This window comes from Pinus tabuliformis, chromosome X (assembly GCF_031772625.1).
Source record: "Pinus tabuliformis cultivar Carrire ecotype Pingquan chromosome X, CPIR1, whole genome shotgun sequence".
NCBI lineage: Eukaryota > Viridiplantae > Streptophyta > Pinopsida > Pinales > Pinaceae > Pinus > Pinus tabuliformis.
Window position 1 is genome coordinate 458,683,201 of NC_142308.1, and position 16,484 is coordinate 458,699,684.

At 41.8% G+C, this 16,484-nt stretch overlaps 1 protein-coding gene across 6 annotated transcripts in view; it reads right to left on the minus strand.

Moving 5' to 3' along the window:
* The window catches only part of LOC149140593 (calcium/calmodulin-regulated receptor-like kinase 1), a 181,145-nt gene that overhangs the window by 98,072 nt on the left and 66,589 nt on the right, over positions 1 to 16,484 (minus strand). For all 6 annotated transcript variants that reach the window (XM_089446300.1, XM_089446304.1, XM_089446302.1 and 3 more), the window contains one exon: positions 5,225 to 5,378. In XM_089446300.1, coding sequence (XP_089302426.1) covers positions 5,225 to 5,378 — 154 coding nt within the window. The remainder of the gene's footprint in view (positions 1 to 5,224; positions 5,379 to 16,484) is intronic.

The following is a 16,484-nucleotide window of genomic DNA, read 5'->3' on the forward strand; positions in this document are numbered from 1 at the left end:
GCCGCCCACAATTCTTCCCAATTTGGAAGATCCGCCCTACCCAGTATGCTCTAGAAAAATGTCTCCCACTCCTCGGGGACTGCGTTAAGTGTCGTCCTCACCAACATCTCATCCAGCGTGGCCCCTATGGAAGTCAACTGGTCCCGGATCTGCTTCAACCGACCGAGGAAGTGATGTATCTGCTCCCCCTTCTGCATCTGGTATGACCGCAGCTAATTCTCAAGTAACATCTTCCTCTACACGGAAGTATGCTGGTATAATTTCTTCAGGGCTTCCCACATCTCATATATCGTATTCTTCTTGGCAATATGTTGGACCACATGATCTTTGACCCCATCAAGGATGATGCATTTCGCCCTGGCCATTGCTTCCTCGTACTTCTCATTTTCAGCTAGGTCAACTGGGATCGCCACTGTTCTCAAGGCGAAGGCCTTGATGCGATGTTTGTCTAGAGTGGACAGGATCTTGGCCTTCCAAACCACAAAGTTGGACGCTCCGTCCAGCCCATCCTGATCCCTCAGCCCATTCATGGCCATCTCTCTGCTCTTCTTTGTCGACTCCTTCGAGTCTCTCTACTTGCTGCTTGGAAGTTCTCTGTTCAACTACTGCTGAGTCTCTTTACTTCCCGTCTGGAAGTTCTCTGCTAGACTCCCTCTAAGTCTCGATTTCCCTTCTGGAAATCCTTCTGCCAATCGTCAAGTTGCCCCTCTCTGATCGTCTGTGCAATTGCAACACTAATCCGGATTCCTTGGCTAGAAATCCGCCTTGGTAGCAACTCCCTCTACCTTGGTCTTGCCCTGTTAGGTATTGTTCTGCCCACAGTACCCCACCAACTTCGCTCCCGCAAACTGCCCACAGCTTCCTATGCCCCAGCGACTGAAGGACTGAGCCTCTAGGCTCTGTGCAATCCCAACAATCGCAAAACAGCTCCCTCAGCCAACTGCATCAACCCTCCTGGTCTCTGCGTGGCTCTGCGTGAGCCTCTTTCTGCCCTCCTCAACCTCTGCGCTGGCGTCTTTCTGGCCCAAACTGATGACGTAGTCCCTCTGCGTCAACCCTTTCCAATGTTGCACGAAGCGGGGATGAAGCGGGGACTTTTTTTGGAAGCAGGGACGCGAAAGCGTCATTTTCCAAAAATCTAGGAAGCGAAGCGTCTGCCGAAGCATCTGCTATATATATATATATATATATTGCATTTATACTCAAAATAAACATCCCAAACAGGCAGAAGCGTCCAGGAAGCGTCCAAAACAAGCGGAAGCGCACTTCCGAATTTTGGAAGCGCGCTTCCGGGGACGCTTCCTATATGAATCCGCACGGGATGCACTTCGGGCCTTAGAACCGGGGGGGGATGCTTCCTGCAACATTGACCCTTCCTCTATCGCTTTCTGCAAAGATCAGCTTATCACTCGGGACAACTGATTCTACTGCAAATGCTCTGCTTAGCTGACGCCTTCAGCTCTCCTATGATCTGCAACCACGCTTTGATACCATGTTGAAATTTCTAAGTCTATCCATTAGAAATTTAATTTGTATTCTTTTGGTTTATTTCTTCTACTTGTTAATTTCATACAAGTTATTTAAAACATTTAAATACTGAAATAAACACAATACAGTCACAACAGCTACAGATCAACAGCTGAAAGAAAACAAACATACAAGTGACACCATTATTTTTGGACAAATGTCCCTGGAAAAACCCAATGCGGGAAAACCAATGCAGCTATTCTGAGGGTATATTATTATGCAGTATTTCCTTGAGTACAACTGGGTGCCAAACTGGCTCACCCGACAGAGAAAAATAACCTACAGCAATACCTCTCTATTTGGAAACAGGTATTCAGAAAACCTATCCCACGAAACCCTCTCCGACGACTCTGAAGCTCTGCGTTGACCCTTCTGGCCTCTGCGTTAGCCCTCTGAGGCACTACACAACCTCTGGGACCCTCTGTGTCACTCCAGCTACCCTCTACATGGATGACGCAGTCCCTTTGGCCTTTGCGTTGTCTCTACTGGGCTCTGTGTGGCCTGCTCTGGCTGCTACTTCTCACTCTCTGCCTCCATGCTGGTCTCTCAGCATTGCATCTGCCTCTCTGTCCAGTGCTCACTACCCCTCGCTGTTGATCACTGATTCGACTTTGCTTAGCAATCCCGCTCTAGCAAAACAAATGACTGATCACTCTGGTGTATCTTCCAACTAACCCTCAAGCCCCTTCTTATACTTTTCTCGTTGGTCCTTTAACGGCTGAGATTCAATCTCTAATCAACAGCTAACATTAGATTTAGCTTGATCCATGACTTTTGGAACCTTCTAACCCAGTTTTGTATTAATACCCATTAATATTTTATTTTTCCTAAGTTTAGATTTAGAAACTCCATTAAAAATATTAATTATTTTAATATCTCCCAAACCGGGTACAATCTGTCCAAACCATTTATGGGTCTTGGAGATCTCATGTGCTTTAGCCTCTCCACCAATTTTCATGGCTAGCGCACATCCGATGCTACCTCAAATCAACACTGCACAGCCTCACTAAGAAATACGACCTCCTGTAGTTGACTCTCCAGATCTGGAAATGCTTTCCTCTAGACTCACTATCCTGCCCCTCTCTGCCTCTACTTCCCTACTGAAGCTCAAACTCTTTCAGCACTGCTAGCTCTCTGGAAAATCAAACTTCTCTAAGGAAATAGAACTCCACAAGTGTATCCTCCATCTACCCATCGACTTCTTCTTATAATCCTCTGTCGGAGCACCAACAGACAAGATTAGAACTTAATCAAAGGCCCATATTAATTAAATGTCGAACAATGTGATTTTCTAGATGATTCTCACCTTATGTCAATTAATTCTGATTAATTCACCATATACCCTAAGTTTATATTTAGGAAATATTTAAAAATCGGCTAATAATATAATTGAGCTATCTCTAGGTGGAATTTTTAGAAACGACTTCTAAGTTTTGTAGATCTCATGTGTTTTAGCCTCTCCACCAAGTTTCGAGACTAGAACACCTCTGATGCTACAAAAACTAACACCTATAAGAATGTTTCTTTTGAGTTTTTATATTAAATCCCTGAGACCAATTTAGTTAATTTCACTCTGATGCTAAACAACCTATATTGTTAGCATTGGAGTTATAAGAAACCTTCTTCTGCTACAACATTAAATGATTTAATGAGAAAATTAGGCCAAAAGAACAACTAGCAGAGAGGCTCAATAGAATATGGAGAACTCAAGACATCAAGGACTGATTGATCAAAAGATGCCAGTCTGTCAAGAAGACTAAAAAAGCCTTCAAGCTCAGAGTGCTTGGTGAGATGGCTATTAATCATAGCATAGAAGTTAAGAACAGGCTATACTTCACTGAGCTGTTGAATAGACTTTGTGTTTACAAAAAAGAGGAGACAGTGATACATGATCTTTGAAGATGCAATGCGGCAAAAGCTTCTAGAACTGAGCATCATAAAAGTTTCTCCTCTTTGTCAGCCCTGTTCAATCTTCAATAAAGAGGAGAAGCACTGGGAGCCCTTTTTTGGATTATTAATCATTAGAGCACATTGTAGAGAGATCTGGCATTGCATCTGCCTCAAAGGATCACAATTCTTGTGGAGAAGGTGCAGGGCAAAGATCCAATGGAGATTCCTTCCTGATTCATTTACAGAAGCTGTTTCCCTTTAAAGCAGAAGTAGAAACTTAGATTTCAGCCAGGATATGCTTCTTTAGGAATCATATAGACTCATTGGTACTGGTGACTAAGGTTGACATGTTGGCCTTTTTTATCTATGCTGGGAGAGGAAGGAAATCAGAACAGGCTCTAGACCCCTAAGTTGATACATGATGCAATCTTTTTGTTCTTCACTTTAATACAAGATGCACGCTCTTTAAAACAGAGAGAGAGAGAGAGAGAGAATAATCATTAGGATAACATATTCATAAAGCACCCCAGCATATTTTCATAATTTAGAAAAAAATCTCACATATTTCTCAATATGGTGTAGACCTAAGTTGCATGAAACACCGAAACATTTCGAAGTTTCCGAAATGGTATGTTTAGAAACGTCACCTCCCAAAAATGGAAACGTCAGTCGAAATGTCATATATGTATATATAAAAAATATATATATAAATAAATAAGTGAATAACACATTATCTTGCAAGAAAAAAGGGAATAAGACCCATAGATGACAATTTAGAAGGAAAAACAAGTCTATATTACATCTAATAGATGATTACATGATGGTTGAGTTTCGGTCAAGTTTCGGAGTTTCGGGTATGGGTACAGCCCGAAATGTCAGATTCCTTGAAGTTTCGTGCAACATAGGTGTAGACCTTTTTAGAAGAGTTATTAATTTTCCAACTTGTATAGATCCAACAGATTCATCCCAAGACATGATGCTGTGAATTTATGAGTATTCTTAAGAACTGATAAAATTTGAACATAACATATAGATAAAACAGATGATGGTGCTCGTCTCTGTGTTATTCATGTCTATTTAAAGAGACAAACAGAATGAATAAATTCAGTCATGTTCCAGTCCTTTGATGCTCTGCATTATAATTTTCCTAAACACGTTATGTGTTCAGTTGGTCAGTGCTTGGTATCATGGTTTATGATTTCCTAAAAGTGTGCAGAAACAATACTGATGTGAGTGTCAAATCTAGTAACAAACATATGTTCGAAACATCACCAGTGCAACAGGCCTTGGCTGATGTACATCCAGTCACAAATCTAGAAGGATGTCACCAAAAAGCGATAAGAACCTTCATTTAGTCCGATGCTTTGAAGCCCATGTAGCAAGTACAATCTTTAACCCTAGACACAAGATGCCATCTCTTATTTAGGCCCCTAGAAGCAAAAGACAGCTGCAGCATTCTCCCAATTTGATGACTTGTCCTATCACATAACTATAATATTTTAATTTTTGACAATTGATTTCCTTAATAAGAAAACAGTCCCTTCCTGGAAGGAATTGCAAAAAGGAAACTCTTTATGATTATTAACATGTTATATCATCTAATCTCCATTTCTATATGGTCAATTTGATCAGTTACACATTTCAAACTGTATTTTACAAAAAAGCTTGTTCTACACTAGTGGTATAAGTAAAACCTGCAAGGAACCCCATCACCTTAAGGTGTCAGATATGCATATACATGGCAATCTTATGTACAGTTAAAACTGTTACAAAACTACAAAATCCATTTCATGAAGGGTATCAGTACCTCTGTTTGGAACTCCCTCTCCCCCTGCTTAGAATTCATTGCAAGAACTTTCACAGCTACAGTTTCACCGGTGGCCATTGTAGCCTTGTAAACTGGACCAAATGCACCCTGACCTAGTACCGTTGTAAAATTATGTGTAGCCTTCTGGAGATCCCTGAAAATGCATGACCGAAAATAAGAAAAGAACCATTAAAACTGATCCAATAAGAAATAGGAACTTCGAAAGTAGCCATTGCTAAAATAAAGTTCTTATGCATTGAGTTCATAAATATTTTCCTAAAAATCTTTTACAAGCAGCAGGTATTATGTTCTGAGGAAACAGCCTATATGCATCTCCAAACAGCGAAGTCACCTGAGACCTGGAAACTGTTTCAGTTTCTGAAGCAGGTATAAGGTTGAAGAAAAGCCATCAGTTGCAGACAGCACTATTAAAAATTGTAAAAATATGCAACATTATCTATAAAATCAAAAATTCTAATAGCTTAAAACAATTTACATAGAATTGATATATATGATACAACTATTCAAATAGCATGATATTGATTCATTGAGAACATAGATGACAATATCAGTGCAAAATCAAGCTTCATCTCGATATATTATAGTTCTAAATGTGATTTTTACATCATCACCAAGCATCGAGAGTCAAGACACACATACTTGGATGAGTAGGGCCTTTCCACCTAGGCCACAAGTCATATAATAAAAAAGAGTCAATATCATCAAGTTCAACATTATCATACAATATTTATGTTCAACATATTTACTTTTACTCCTACCTAAATTTATGCAATGAATTGCATTTCTTTGCATAAATTTAGGTGGGCAGTAATTCCTGGTAAATATGTTTAATTACTGAAATATAAAGAATGTACTGCATATTTATTTTTAACTTCTACCTAAATTTATACAAAGAATCACATAAATTATGGAGGAACAATTTAACAAAGTCAAACACTAAATGGATGGATAATAACCTAATTCATGTTGATCTTTGGGTAGCTGCAGGAGGTATTCCCCAGCGATTTAGAAAAAAGAAAATTTAATTTAATTTTAAATTTAATTTGCAAAGAGACGTGCCTCTTTGGGCACCCTGATATCACTATAAAAACTTAAAAGACACTTGAACTTCTCAATTACTCATTCAATCATCACTCACATTTTGCTCTCTCACACACATGTGGGAGGTAATCTAAGGAAGAGGTCGAAGTTTCTGAGTCAAATTTCTGAGACAATCAATGTTTGACCAGTTGAATTTTCTGTGTAATTACTTATGATGTTCTGGAGTGTGTTCAAGTAATATCATTTATCATTGGAAGTCATTATCAGTTGCAGAAAATTGTGCTCGTCTAATTAGCAGTAGAAAATCAACATGGTATCAAAGCAGAAAATCTCATTGATCAATGTAGGAGGGAGTTGACCTTGAGTTTGAGAGGAAGGATCTAGGTTTGATGCATTACTTCTTGGGATTAGAAGTGTGGCAGAAACCGGGTGTAATATCCCCAAGGAAAATTAATAGTAAATATGCAAAGCAAAATAGACAAAAACACCATGAAACAATAACAAGCAATCAGTCCACAAATTAACACCCAAAAACTGCGTTGTGTACTCTTTTTATTAATGGAAAGAGGTGTACAAATAGGTGCTGGAATGAGTGCACCTGGGCTTGCTCTAGGCAAGCTAGCAAAGCCCAAAATAACAAGTGAGACACCCTCCTCCAAAACTGTTGCTATGCTGCCCAAGTACTATGCTGTAGATGCCCAGAAATGTGTTGCTGCCTGAAAGGATCTGCTGCTAGGGCCCTCTCCACTGCTCAGAAAATTCTGGGAAATTAATCCCGGCCTCTCCTCAATAAACCCAAAATAACCCACGAAGGGTTTGGCCAAAGCTTGACCCTGGAAATTCGACCCTCTTTGGCTTGAGTGGCTCTGCTGTTGGGCAAATCAACCCACCTATAGAATATGTTGCTAAATGCTCCAAATGCTTGCAATCCCTGTTAGAAGGCTCCCCAGGCCTTCCCTCCAAGTTTCCACCTCAAACACCACTCACTCCTCAACCTCCCAGAGTGTCTCTACCCAAGACTGTACAGTCCTTGCACTGTTGCAGCTTCCTCTTTGTTGCAGTCTGACCTCACTGCTGCTAGTACGATTTGGGACTAAGTAGAACTCCCTCCTTGGGTTGGCACTCGAAGTCCACCGAAGCAAGGGCTAGGATCTCTGCTCGGAAACACCCGTGTGTTGAACAGCACATGCAGACTTGGCTCACTGCTCAAGCGTGCTATGTCAAGAGACAAATTCTGAAACGATAGATGAATGAGCCAAATGAGAATCCATGTGGGCCCACATCGAATTCCCCACACCAAATACACTCCAATGAGAGCGTACTCTCCATGTGGGTCGAAATTCCCTTGTGGTGGCCCCCACGCTCCACCAAGGCCGCAATCTTTCATCTAACTCTAATGTTGGAGTGCCTCCTACGCCAAAAATCAAATGTGGGTCCTCTAAGCCCCCTTCTCCTAAGTGTAACCGTGTAATAAACCAAATTTGAGCAAAATTTATATTTACTTAGTAAAATAATAAGTAGGAATATCACAATCCTCCCCGCCAAAACGTTGCTTATCCTCAAGAAACTGCAACAAAGGATGTTGAAGTATCTGTTCCCCCTCCCAGGTGGCATCCTCATCCAGTAGATTCCTCCATCGGATCAAAAACTCCCTAATGACCCTGTTACGCAAATGCCTCTCCCTGGTATCCAAAATGGCCTCCGGTTCCAACACCAAATGCCCCTCATCGTCCATAGGGGGTAACTTTGTAATTTTTGTAACCTGTTGTCCCAGTGCCCTTTTCAGGCAAGACACATGAAAGATGTTGTGCACTTGGCTCCCCGGGGGTAGCTCTAGCTCATATGCTACCTCCCCCACCCTCCGAGTGACACGATATGGTCCATAGAAGCGGGGTTTGAGCTTCTCGGCCCCCTTCTGTTTGAGTGTAGACTGCCAGTACGGTTGGAGCCTCAAGAACACCAAGTCCCCTACTTCGAACTGCCTCTCAACTCTGCCCTTATTTGCATAAATCTTCTATTGGTTTTGGGCCATCTACATATTGTCTTTCAGAGCCCTCAAAATATCTTAGCTCTCTTGTATCGAGTCCTTGGCCCTTGGGGCCCTGCTGTCTCCAAACATAATGTCAGCGAAAGACAATGCATCATAACCATACAAAGCTCGAAATGGTGACATACCTATGGACATGTGGTGCGTAGTGTTGTAGAAGTATTCACCCAAGTGTAGCCACCATATCCATGCTCTTTGCTAACCTGTCACATAGTTATGCAAGTATTCTTCCAACCACTTGTTAACTATCTTTGTCTGCCCATCTGTCTGAATATGGTAACTGGTACTCGGGGTGAGCTTAGGACCCACCAACCAGAATAGCTCCTACCAAAATCCACCCATGAATCGGTTGTCACAATAACTGACAATGGTCTTGGGAGACCATGTAGCCAAAACACCTCTTTGAAGAGTAACTCGGCCACCTGTGAGGCCGACTACCGGGTTGGGATGGAGAAGAAGTGAGAATACTTCATCAAGCGGTCCACCACTACATAGATGCAATCTTTGCCCTGTACTGTGGGCAGCTCGGTAATGAAATCCATCGATATGCTCTCCCATTTCCCCTCCGGAATGGGAAGCGGCTGCAATAGGCCTGTGGGGTGTGTCTGCTCTCCCTTGTTCCGCTGGCATGTGTCACACTCCCGGATATGCCTCAAAACATCATCCTTGAGGCCCTTCCACGCAAAGCGCTCTCTAATGGCCCAGTATGTCTTTGTGAACCCTTGGTGCCCTGCTAATGGTGAATCGTGGGCAACCTGTAGAATCTTCTCCCTCAGTGGGGAGTTGGGTACCAAGTAGATCCAGTCTCGATAGTAGATCACCTCGTTCATCACCCAATACTAGTCATCTGTCACCAACCCATCAAGGACCTCACACGCGAACTGGTCCTTGGAGTACTCCACTAGTAACTGCACCCTCCAATCCAGGGCAATGCTCATCAAGGAAAGAGTGGCTGGCCTCCTAGACAACGCATCAACCACTACGTTGTGCTTCCCTTTGACATACTCAATGTCAAAGTCATATGCTTGGAGCTTGTTCACCCACTTATGCTGCCTCTCGTGCAATTGTTTCTGCTGACCCTGAGGCTGTTGTGACCTGTCTTGACTTTAAACCTGTTCCCCACCAAATATTGCTTGAATTTGGCCAACGCATGCATGATGGCCAACATCTCCTTATCATAGATGGAGTACAGTAGCTCATGGGGTAGTAGCTTCCAACTCTCGAAAGCTATGGGGTGCCCTCCCTGCATCAACACGGCCCCCACACCCACTCCTAATGCATCACACTCCAACACAAAAGGCTAAGTGAAGTCAGGAAGTGCCAACACCGGACAACTACTCATGACCTCCTTGAGGCGGTCAAATGCCTCTTGCACTGTAGTGGTCCACTCGAAAGCCCCTTTCTTCGTCAAGTCTGTGAGGGGTGCTGCTAATTGGGAGAAGCCCTTCACGAACTTCCTGTAATAGGTGCAAATGCCCACGAAATCCCTCAGCTCAGTCAAATTTAGGGGCTCTGACCAATCACGGATAGCCCTGACCTTCTCCTCATGTACTCTAACACCGTCCACCCCGACGATGTGCCCTAGATAGTGTTAGTTTTTGGTAGCATCGGAAGTGCTCTAGCCTTAAAAATTGGTGGAGAGGCTAAGGGACATGAGCTCTAAAGAACCCAGAAACTGTTTGGTGAAATTCTACTCGGATTGTATTTTATTATAATAATTAATATTTTTAATGGAGCTCCTAAGTCTAAACTTAGGGAAATTAAAATATTAATGGGTATTAATCAAAATATGGGTGGGAATGATCTAGAAGGCAAATCAAGTTATGTTTTAATCTTAGTCATTGATTAGAGACTTAATCTCGGTCGTTGAAGAGTCAACAGGAAAAGTATAAAATGGAGGCTTAGGGTTCATTTGGAAATACACCGAGAGATTGAGGAAATTGATTTTCTGAGGTGAGAAGTTCTGAGGAGGAAAATCGATTGGGGAGATCTTGCAGCTGAGGGGCAAAGATAATCCGGGAGATGGACTTTCCGGAAAATACAGAACAGAGAAGAGGCGAGAGCTTGCAGAGAGACAGCGGAGTAGCCGAGAGAGTTGATGCTGGGCGAGTCTGGGCCCATGCAGTCCTGACGCAGAAGGGCCAACGCAGAGTAGAAAAGTTGCCTGTCACGTAGAATCCAAAACTGCCGGAACAGCCAAAACCATTGAAACTACTTGAACTGTCGGGAACAGCCGGGAGAGCTGACGCAGAGGGCGGAGAAGGTGACGCAGGGCTGACACAGAGCCTGAAAGGCTGACACGGGGCCTACGCAGGGCCAGCGTAGAAATAGCCGAGGTTAGCCAATCTTGTGTCAGATCAGCCAGAATTCTGTCCGGTGAAGTCAGGTAAAACTCACTCAAATTTTCCGCCAGTATTTTCTCTGGAAAGGATTGCTAGATGAGCATCCTAGATTGTATTCAAATATTTACTACCAATAATAAGAATCCTCAGATCTGCTACACTGGTTTTCCCACATTGGGATTTTTCGGGGACGATTGTCCAAAAACAAGTGTGTCAATGTGATTGTTCATATGCTGATGTTTCTCTTGTCATTTAATTTTCAGTTCTAGTTTGTGAAGTCTGCAACTGAATTTATTTTGGTATTTACTGAAGTATTGGTAAATAACTTGTCATAAATAAGTAGGAGAAATAAATCAATTATTGCAGCAAATTTTGGTATCGGAACAAGGTTTAGGCAAGATGGAAGAAAAGAAAAAGGGCATAGAGAACAATAGGAATCAGAATATTTCTGAATTAGCTTCCAGGCTGGAAGAGGAGTTTGCTTGCCAATCAAGTTCTGCATCAACCGAGGACTGGTACATTGATAGCGGGGCTTCAGCTCATATGACTGGAGAACGAGAATATTTCTCGAGCTATCAGGAGGAACAGATGAACTTTCAAATCACAATGGGTAACAAACAGTGTTGCGGGGGAGCCCCCCCGCCTCCCTGATCCCACTCCCAATCCGCACTCCCGGCAAGAGCGACTCGGGAGCGAGTCGGGAGCGCACTCCCTAAAAAAAAATGCTCCCTGCCTTTTTAGGAGCGTTTAGCCTTTTTTGCAAAAAAAATTTGCAGTAATGTTCCAAATGCAATTTTTGTCGAAGAAACAAATAAGTTTCGAGTGGGGCAACTTAATGATCAAGCCTATGGCCCTAGTATTGATATGCGATTCATGGTAATGTGGCATTCTCCTTAATCTTCATTTTTATCCTTTTATTTAAATTTTTAACATTACCATGAAATGACTTAGGATGTTTGAGTGTGGTTCCAACCTCATTGGATTTCATATGGAGAAAGTAGAATTTTAGATTTCATTCAGAATCCAGCAGACTTATCAGTTTTTCAGGATTTCAGGATTGCAATGTTTCCATTGAATTTTGTCATGTATTAGGGTATGGAACTCGTATTTAATCAAGAGCACCAATCCCTCTATGTACCTTCATGTTAGTGACATTGGTTGTCGAACTCCTCTATCATCACTCTCCGAAAAATGTACGCATCACTCAAACAAAATCTTGACTTGTCATGCTATGCTTTTTCTATCTTATGTTAATGCTTAGAGGGTGATATTAATGACAAAGATCCCTATACAGATACAGAGGTAATGATAAAGATACCTCTGGATATTAATGCTTAGAGGGTCATATTAATGACAAAGATCCTGATTTTCCAACAAGACTAAAAAACTAGACATTTCTCGTGGTGGCAAGAGGCCCAAGCATAAGCAATAGATAATAGATTTACTTGTCTTTTCTAGTTTCTAGTAGTTTATGATATTTTTTTAAACAATATATGACAATTTAAGTTTGAATTTGGCAATTATAACTCATTAGTAATGAATAATGAATATGATGCTTCATGAAAGTTGAAAGTTGTTTCATTTCATTTTATAACATTTCATTTCATGTTAGATATTATTTGTTGTAATGGTTACACTTAGCTTACAAGTACAACTTTGGTGATCAATGATGATACATGTTATATATTGAATTTTGAGAGCTTGAAACTTTAAGATCGATGAATCACAAGACTTAATATGTTGTATGTTACTATGTTACTAACTTGTGGACGTGGTTGATGAAGATTATAACTTCTAGATGATTGTTGTTATATGGTTCAATCTATGTTTTTTATATCTAATTCATAATTCTACATGTTTTTGTTGACATATGTATCAAAATATAAAAATATAAAAAATATATATATTATATAAAAAACGCTCCGAGATTCGCTCCCAAACCGAGAGCTTTTGAAAATGTCGCTCCCGCACCCGTTTTTGCTCCCACTCCCACTCCCAAGTAACACTGGTAACAAAATAAAGTGCACCCCAGTAGCAAAAGGAACTGTTATATTCCAGACAGCGGCAGGAGATAGTCTTCGAGCCACAAATGTACCGCATGTACCAAGTATGGAAATGAATTTGATTTCTGTCTCTCAATTACAAGATAAGGGATATGATGTATACTTCATTGGTAATAGAGTATATGTCAAGCATCCAAGGTGGAAAAAGAGGGCCCAGATTGGAACTCGAAGCAACAGATTATACAAGTTGCAAAGTGAAGCATCCAAGGTGGAAAAAGAGGGCCCAGATTGTACACATTGTAAGGTGACTTGTAACTGATTAGTCCACTTTTGGAGGTCCATTTGCACACTTATTATGAAAATAACGTGGACCCACTGCACAATCTCCCAAAGTGCACTTCTTATGGTGGCTTCTTCATGATTGACTTCATCAAAGGGGGTTATGAGTGCACAAATTCCAAGGGCGTATCACCAACTTTCTTCAAGGGTGCATTTATGGCATGGAGTATTTAACTGTGGTGGTGGTTTTAAACTTTTAATGTGGACCCAAGTTTCTCTCTTTTCTAAGGCACACCTGTTAAAGAAATATTTTAATGTTATATTGTAGTCAAATGGTTTAAAGGAATATGTTATTGTTATATTCCAATCAAGTGGTCAATATAGCACACATTCTATGGGCACACCTAAGATATTTTGTATTATTCTTGGTCAAATGGGCCTCTAGAAGAATGCCCTCATCATGAGAGTTGTACATTTGGCCTTTATGCACCTATTTTAGAGATGTGGCTTACCACATTAACATAGCATGTTATATTATTCCATTTCAGGTAGTTATTTTGAGAAGCACATTGCACATGGAGAGGGAAAGTGGCACTTTGCATGCATCTTGAATGATTTTGGAGTTTGAGGAAGATGACATGTGGCACCACATGCATTTGAAAATTTTCTTTGGATTTTGTATGGGCATTTGTAATATACCCTCTTAGGGATATCTCAAATTTTCCAATAAATTTTCAGAGTTTAATAGTTTTTCTCACTAAGGAATTTTGTCAAACATCTCATAGGCATGTGGTTGTAGGTGCATTTTCTCAGTTTTAAATTTAAATGAACATTCACAGTGGCTAACACATGTTGTAATGTCCCTTCCTAAATATTTTACTAAGGAGGGAGAACCCAATTTTGTAAATTTTGTCATTTTTGGCCTAAAGGAAATTTTGGAGACAATACTTAGGAAAAGTGGGTCGAAATCTTTTTAGTGGAATGTGGGGGCCACCTTCCCACAAAATAATACACAACACTTGGTAGAGAGTTTGAATTGCCTAAGGGAGGTCGAAGCCATAGGAGGGATCCACATGAGACCAAGGGCCAGCAAGTATCAACAAGAGGGAAGAAGCATCATTTGGGGCTTTTGACATTTTGATAATCAATTGATACTCTAGTTGTTCAGCTGAGTTACAAGTGTTGCTTAGCACAAGAGCTTCCCAAGGAGTGAAGCTCAACCTTTCTTCGATGGACCTTGAGTGCCACCCTAGGAAGGCTTTTACCTTTGTTTGGAGGTTGGGAGAGAGACATCACATAGGCATCACACCATTCTGGTTCAGCTGGGACGCAAAAGGAGAAGCCACGCAATCATTGAGGGAGTGTGGTGTTGGAGTTGGGAATTACATTGTTGCTGGGGTGTTTCTTAGCCAAATTCTAGTCAAAGGAGGAGGATTTGCAAGAGAAGAGGAAGCCCATCACTCAGTTCGAATTTTTGGACGTGGGGACTACGTCATCACCTACAGGTCTGCGTAGTCACTTGTGGGTGCTAAGCGTGGGGAGTCTTGGGTGAAGGATTGAGGAGTTGAGTTGTCCAGATTTTGGTTGGACGGTAATTTTGGGAAGGTTTCTAGCGTTTTGGGAGCAGCAAACATCATTCCCTGCTATGGGTCAAAAATTTTAGTTCAGGGCCAAGCTATTTGGGGGCATATTTGGAAGGTCAAAACCAAGGCAAACCCTTTCTAGGTTTTTCTAGGTTTTTGACAAGGATCTCAGCTCTAATTTTACAAAATTTTCTGGGCAGATCTAAGGGGTCGAATTAGGGTCTCAAGATAGCCAGCAGTGCAAAAATACTGGGTCAACGCAGATTTCTGGAGGACAAACTTCTACAGTAGTTGGGCACTGATACATTGAGCACCTAGGGCTTCTAGCTTGCCTTGTGCAAGCCCAGGTGCACTCCTTCAATTTTCCATTGTACTCCAATAGTTCTATATATAATAAAATTGCCCATTTTGGCATTCTGGGAGCATTTTTTGTTTCATGGGTGTTTACTGAAAATTATGTGTTGAATTGATTGCATGTCTTTGGTTATCACTGTAAAATTTCTACTAGGAACATTACAATTGTATCAGAGCACGTTCTTGGCCAGGGTGGGGAACAAGAGCAGGTAATGTCACCTAGATATCAAGGATTGGTTTTCCAGACAGGCCGTGGTAGAGGTAGAGGTAGGGGTCGAGGTAGAGAAGGAGGCCCAGATCCATTTTCGGACACCGATGTGGAAAATATTAGAGGCAGGATGGACAACCAAGAAGAGAACGAGTAGCCCAAGCAACTGGGCCAAAATCACATTTTGGAGAAGCTGCTAAGAACCAATCAGCAAATGTTGAGGCAAGGGTAGCTCATGATGGACATGATGCAGCAGGTGATGGGGTTGCAAATGGGTGGAAGGTCGGAGGGGAAGCCCCATGGTGATGGAGGTTCCAGAGCAGGAGGGGGCAACCATACTTATCAGCCCCCACATACTCCCCAACGTGGGCAGGCTAGCCATCCCACTATGCCTCACTTTGTGGATGAACCAAAGCCGGAGAGGGAGCCAGACCCAATTGCAGACTTGGTCAACTCAATTGCGTCTAGTATTGATGAGTATGAGGGTTGGATGCCCGGATTAAGCAAGTGATGTCTTTAGGGGAGTACATACACCTCATGGAGAGACGTACTATCGAGGCTGGAGCACACTACAAAGGGGAACCATCTAACCAAGACGTGCAGAAGATAGCAGAGAAGGTTACACTCCCTAACTTTGATGGGTCAGCCAAGAGTTCAACCAGGGCTTGGATTAAGAAGTTAGACACATACTTCCACCTAAACCCCATGCGGGAAACTGATGCTATATGGTTCGCTACTCTTCACTTGGAGGGGGATGCCCAAGAGTGGTGATATCATGGGCTAATCACGTTGGGACACATCCACATCACTTCTTACACAGATTTCACCCAAAGGATGCTGGAGAGGTTTGGGAGGAAAGACCAGGAGTTGCGTTTTAGGGAGTTAGCCCATCTTAGGCAAAATGGTAGCGCAGAGGCCTACATTACGAAGTTTCAGAGACTAGCAGTGATGGTGACAGACATCTCATTGAGGGCTTTATGACGTGGTTCCAGCAATGCAATATTAATGGAAATAAGCTTCAAGATGATTGTAGCTTGTCCCCCTTTCACATAGAAATATTAGTCCGTGCAAAGGCTATCTATACCAGCCTCTAAATCAGCTACAAATCAACCTCCTCTTTCAAATGCAGTCTCACTTCAAATTTTTGTGATTAACTATAGCAATATATGCTTCAATATATCAATCCTTTGTTGGCATCTCCAACAGTAGAAATCTTCAAAAATATCACTCCCATAATGACTATGAACTTGGCCTTTTCCCACAAAAACATCAGCCCACAAAAGTGCTATATATATAGTCCATTTGAATAGCAATTCGTGCTTCAACAAGGTTGGTTGTAGCTTGTCCCAATGACTAATAAACTCATCCCAGAATTGCCTCCC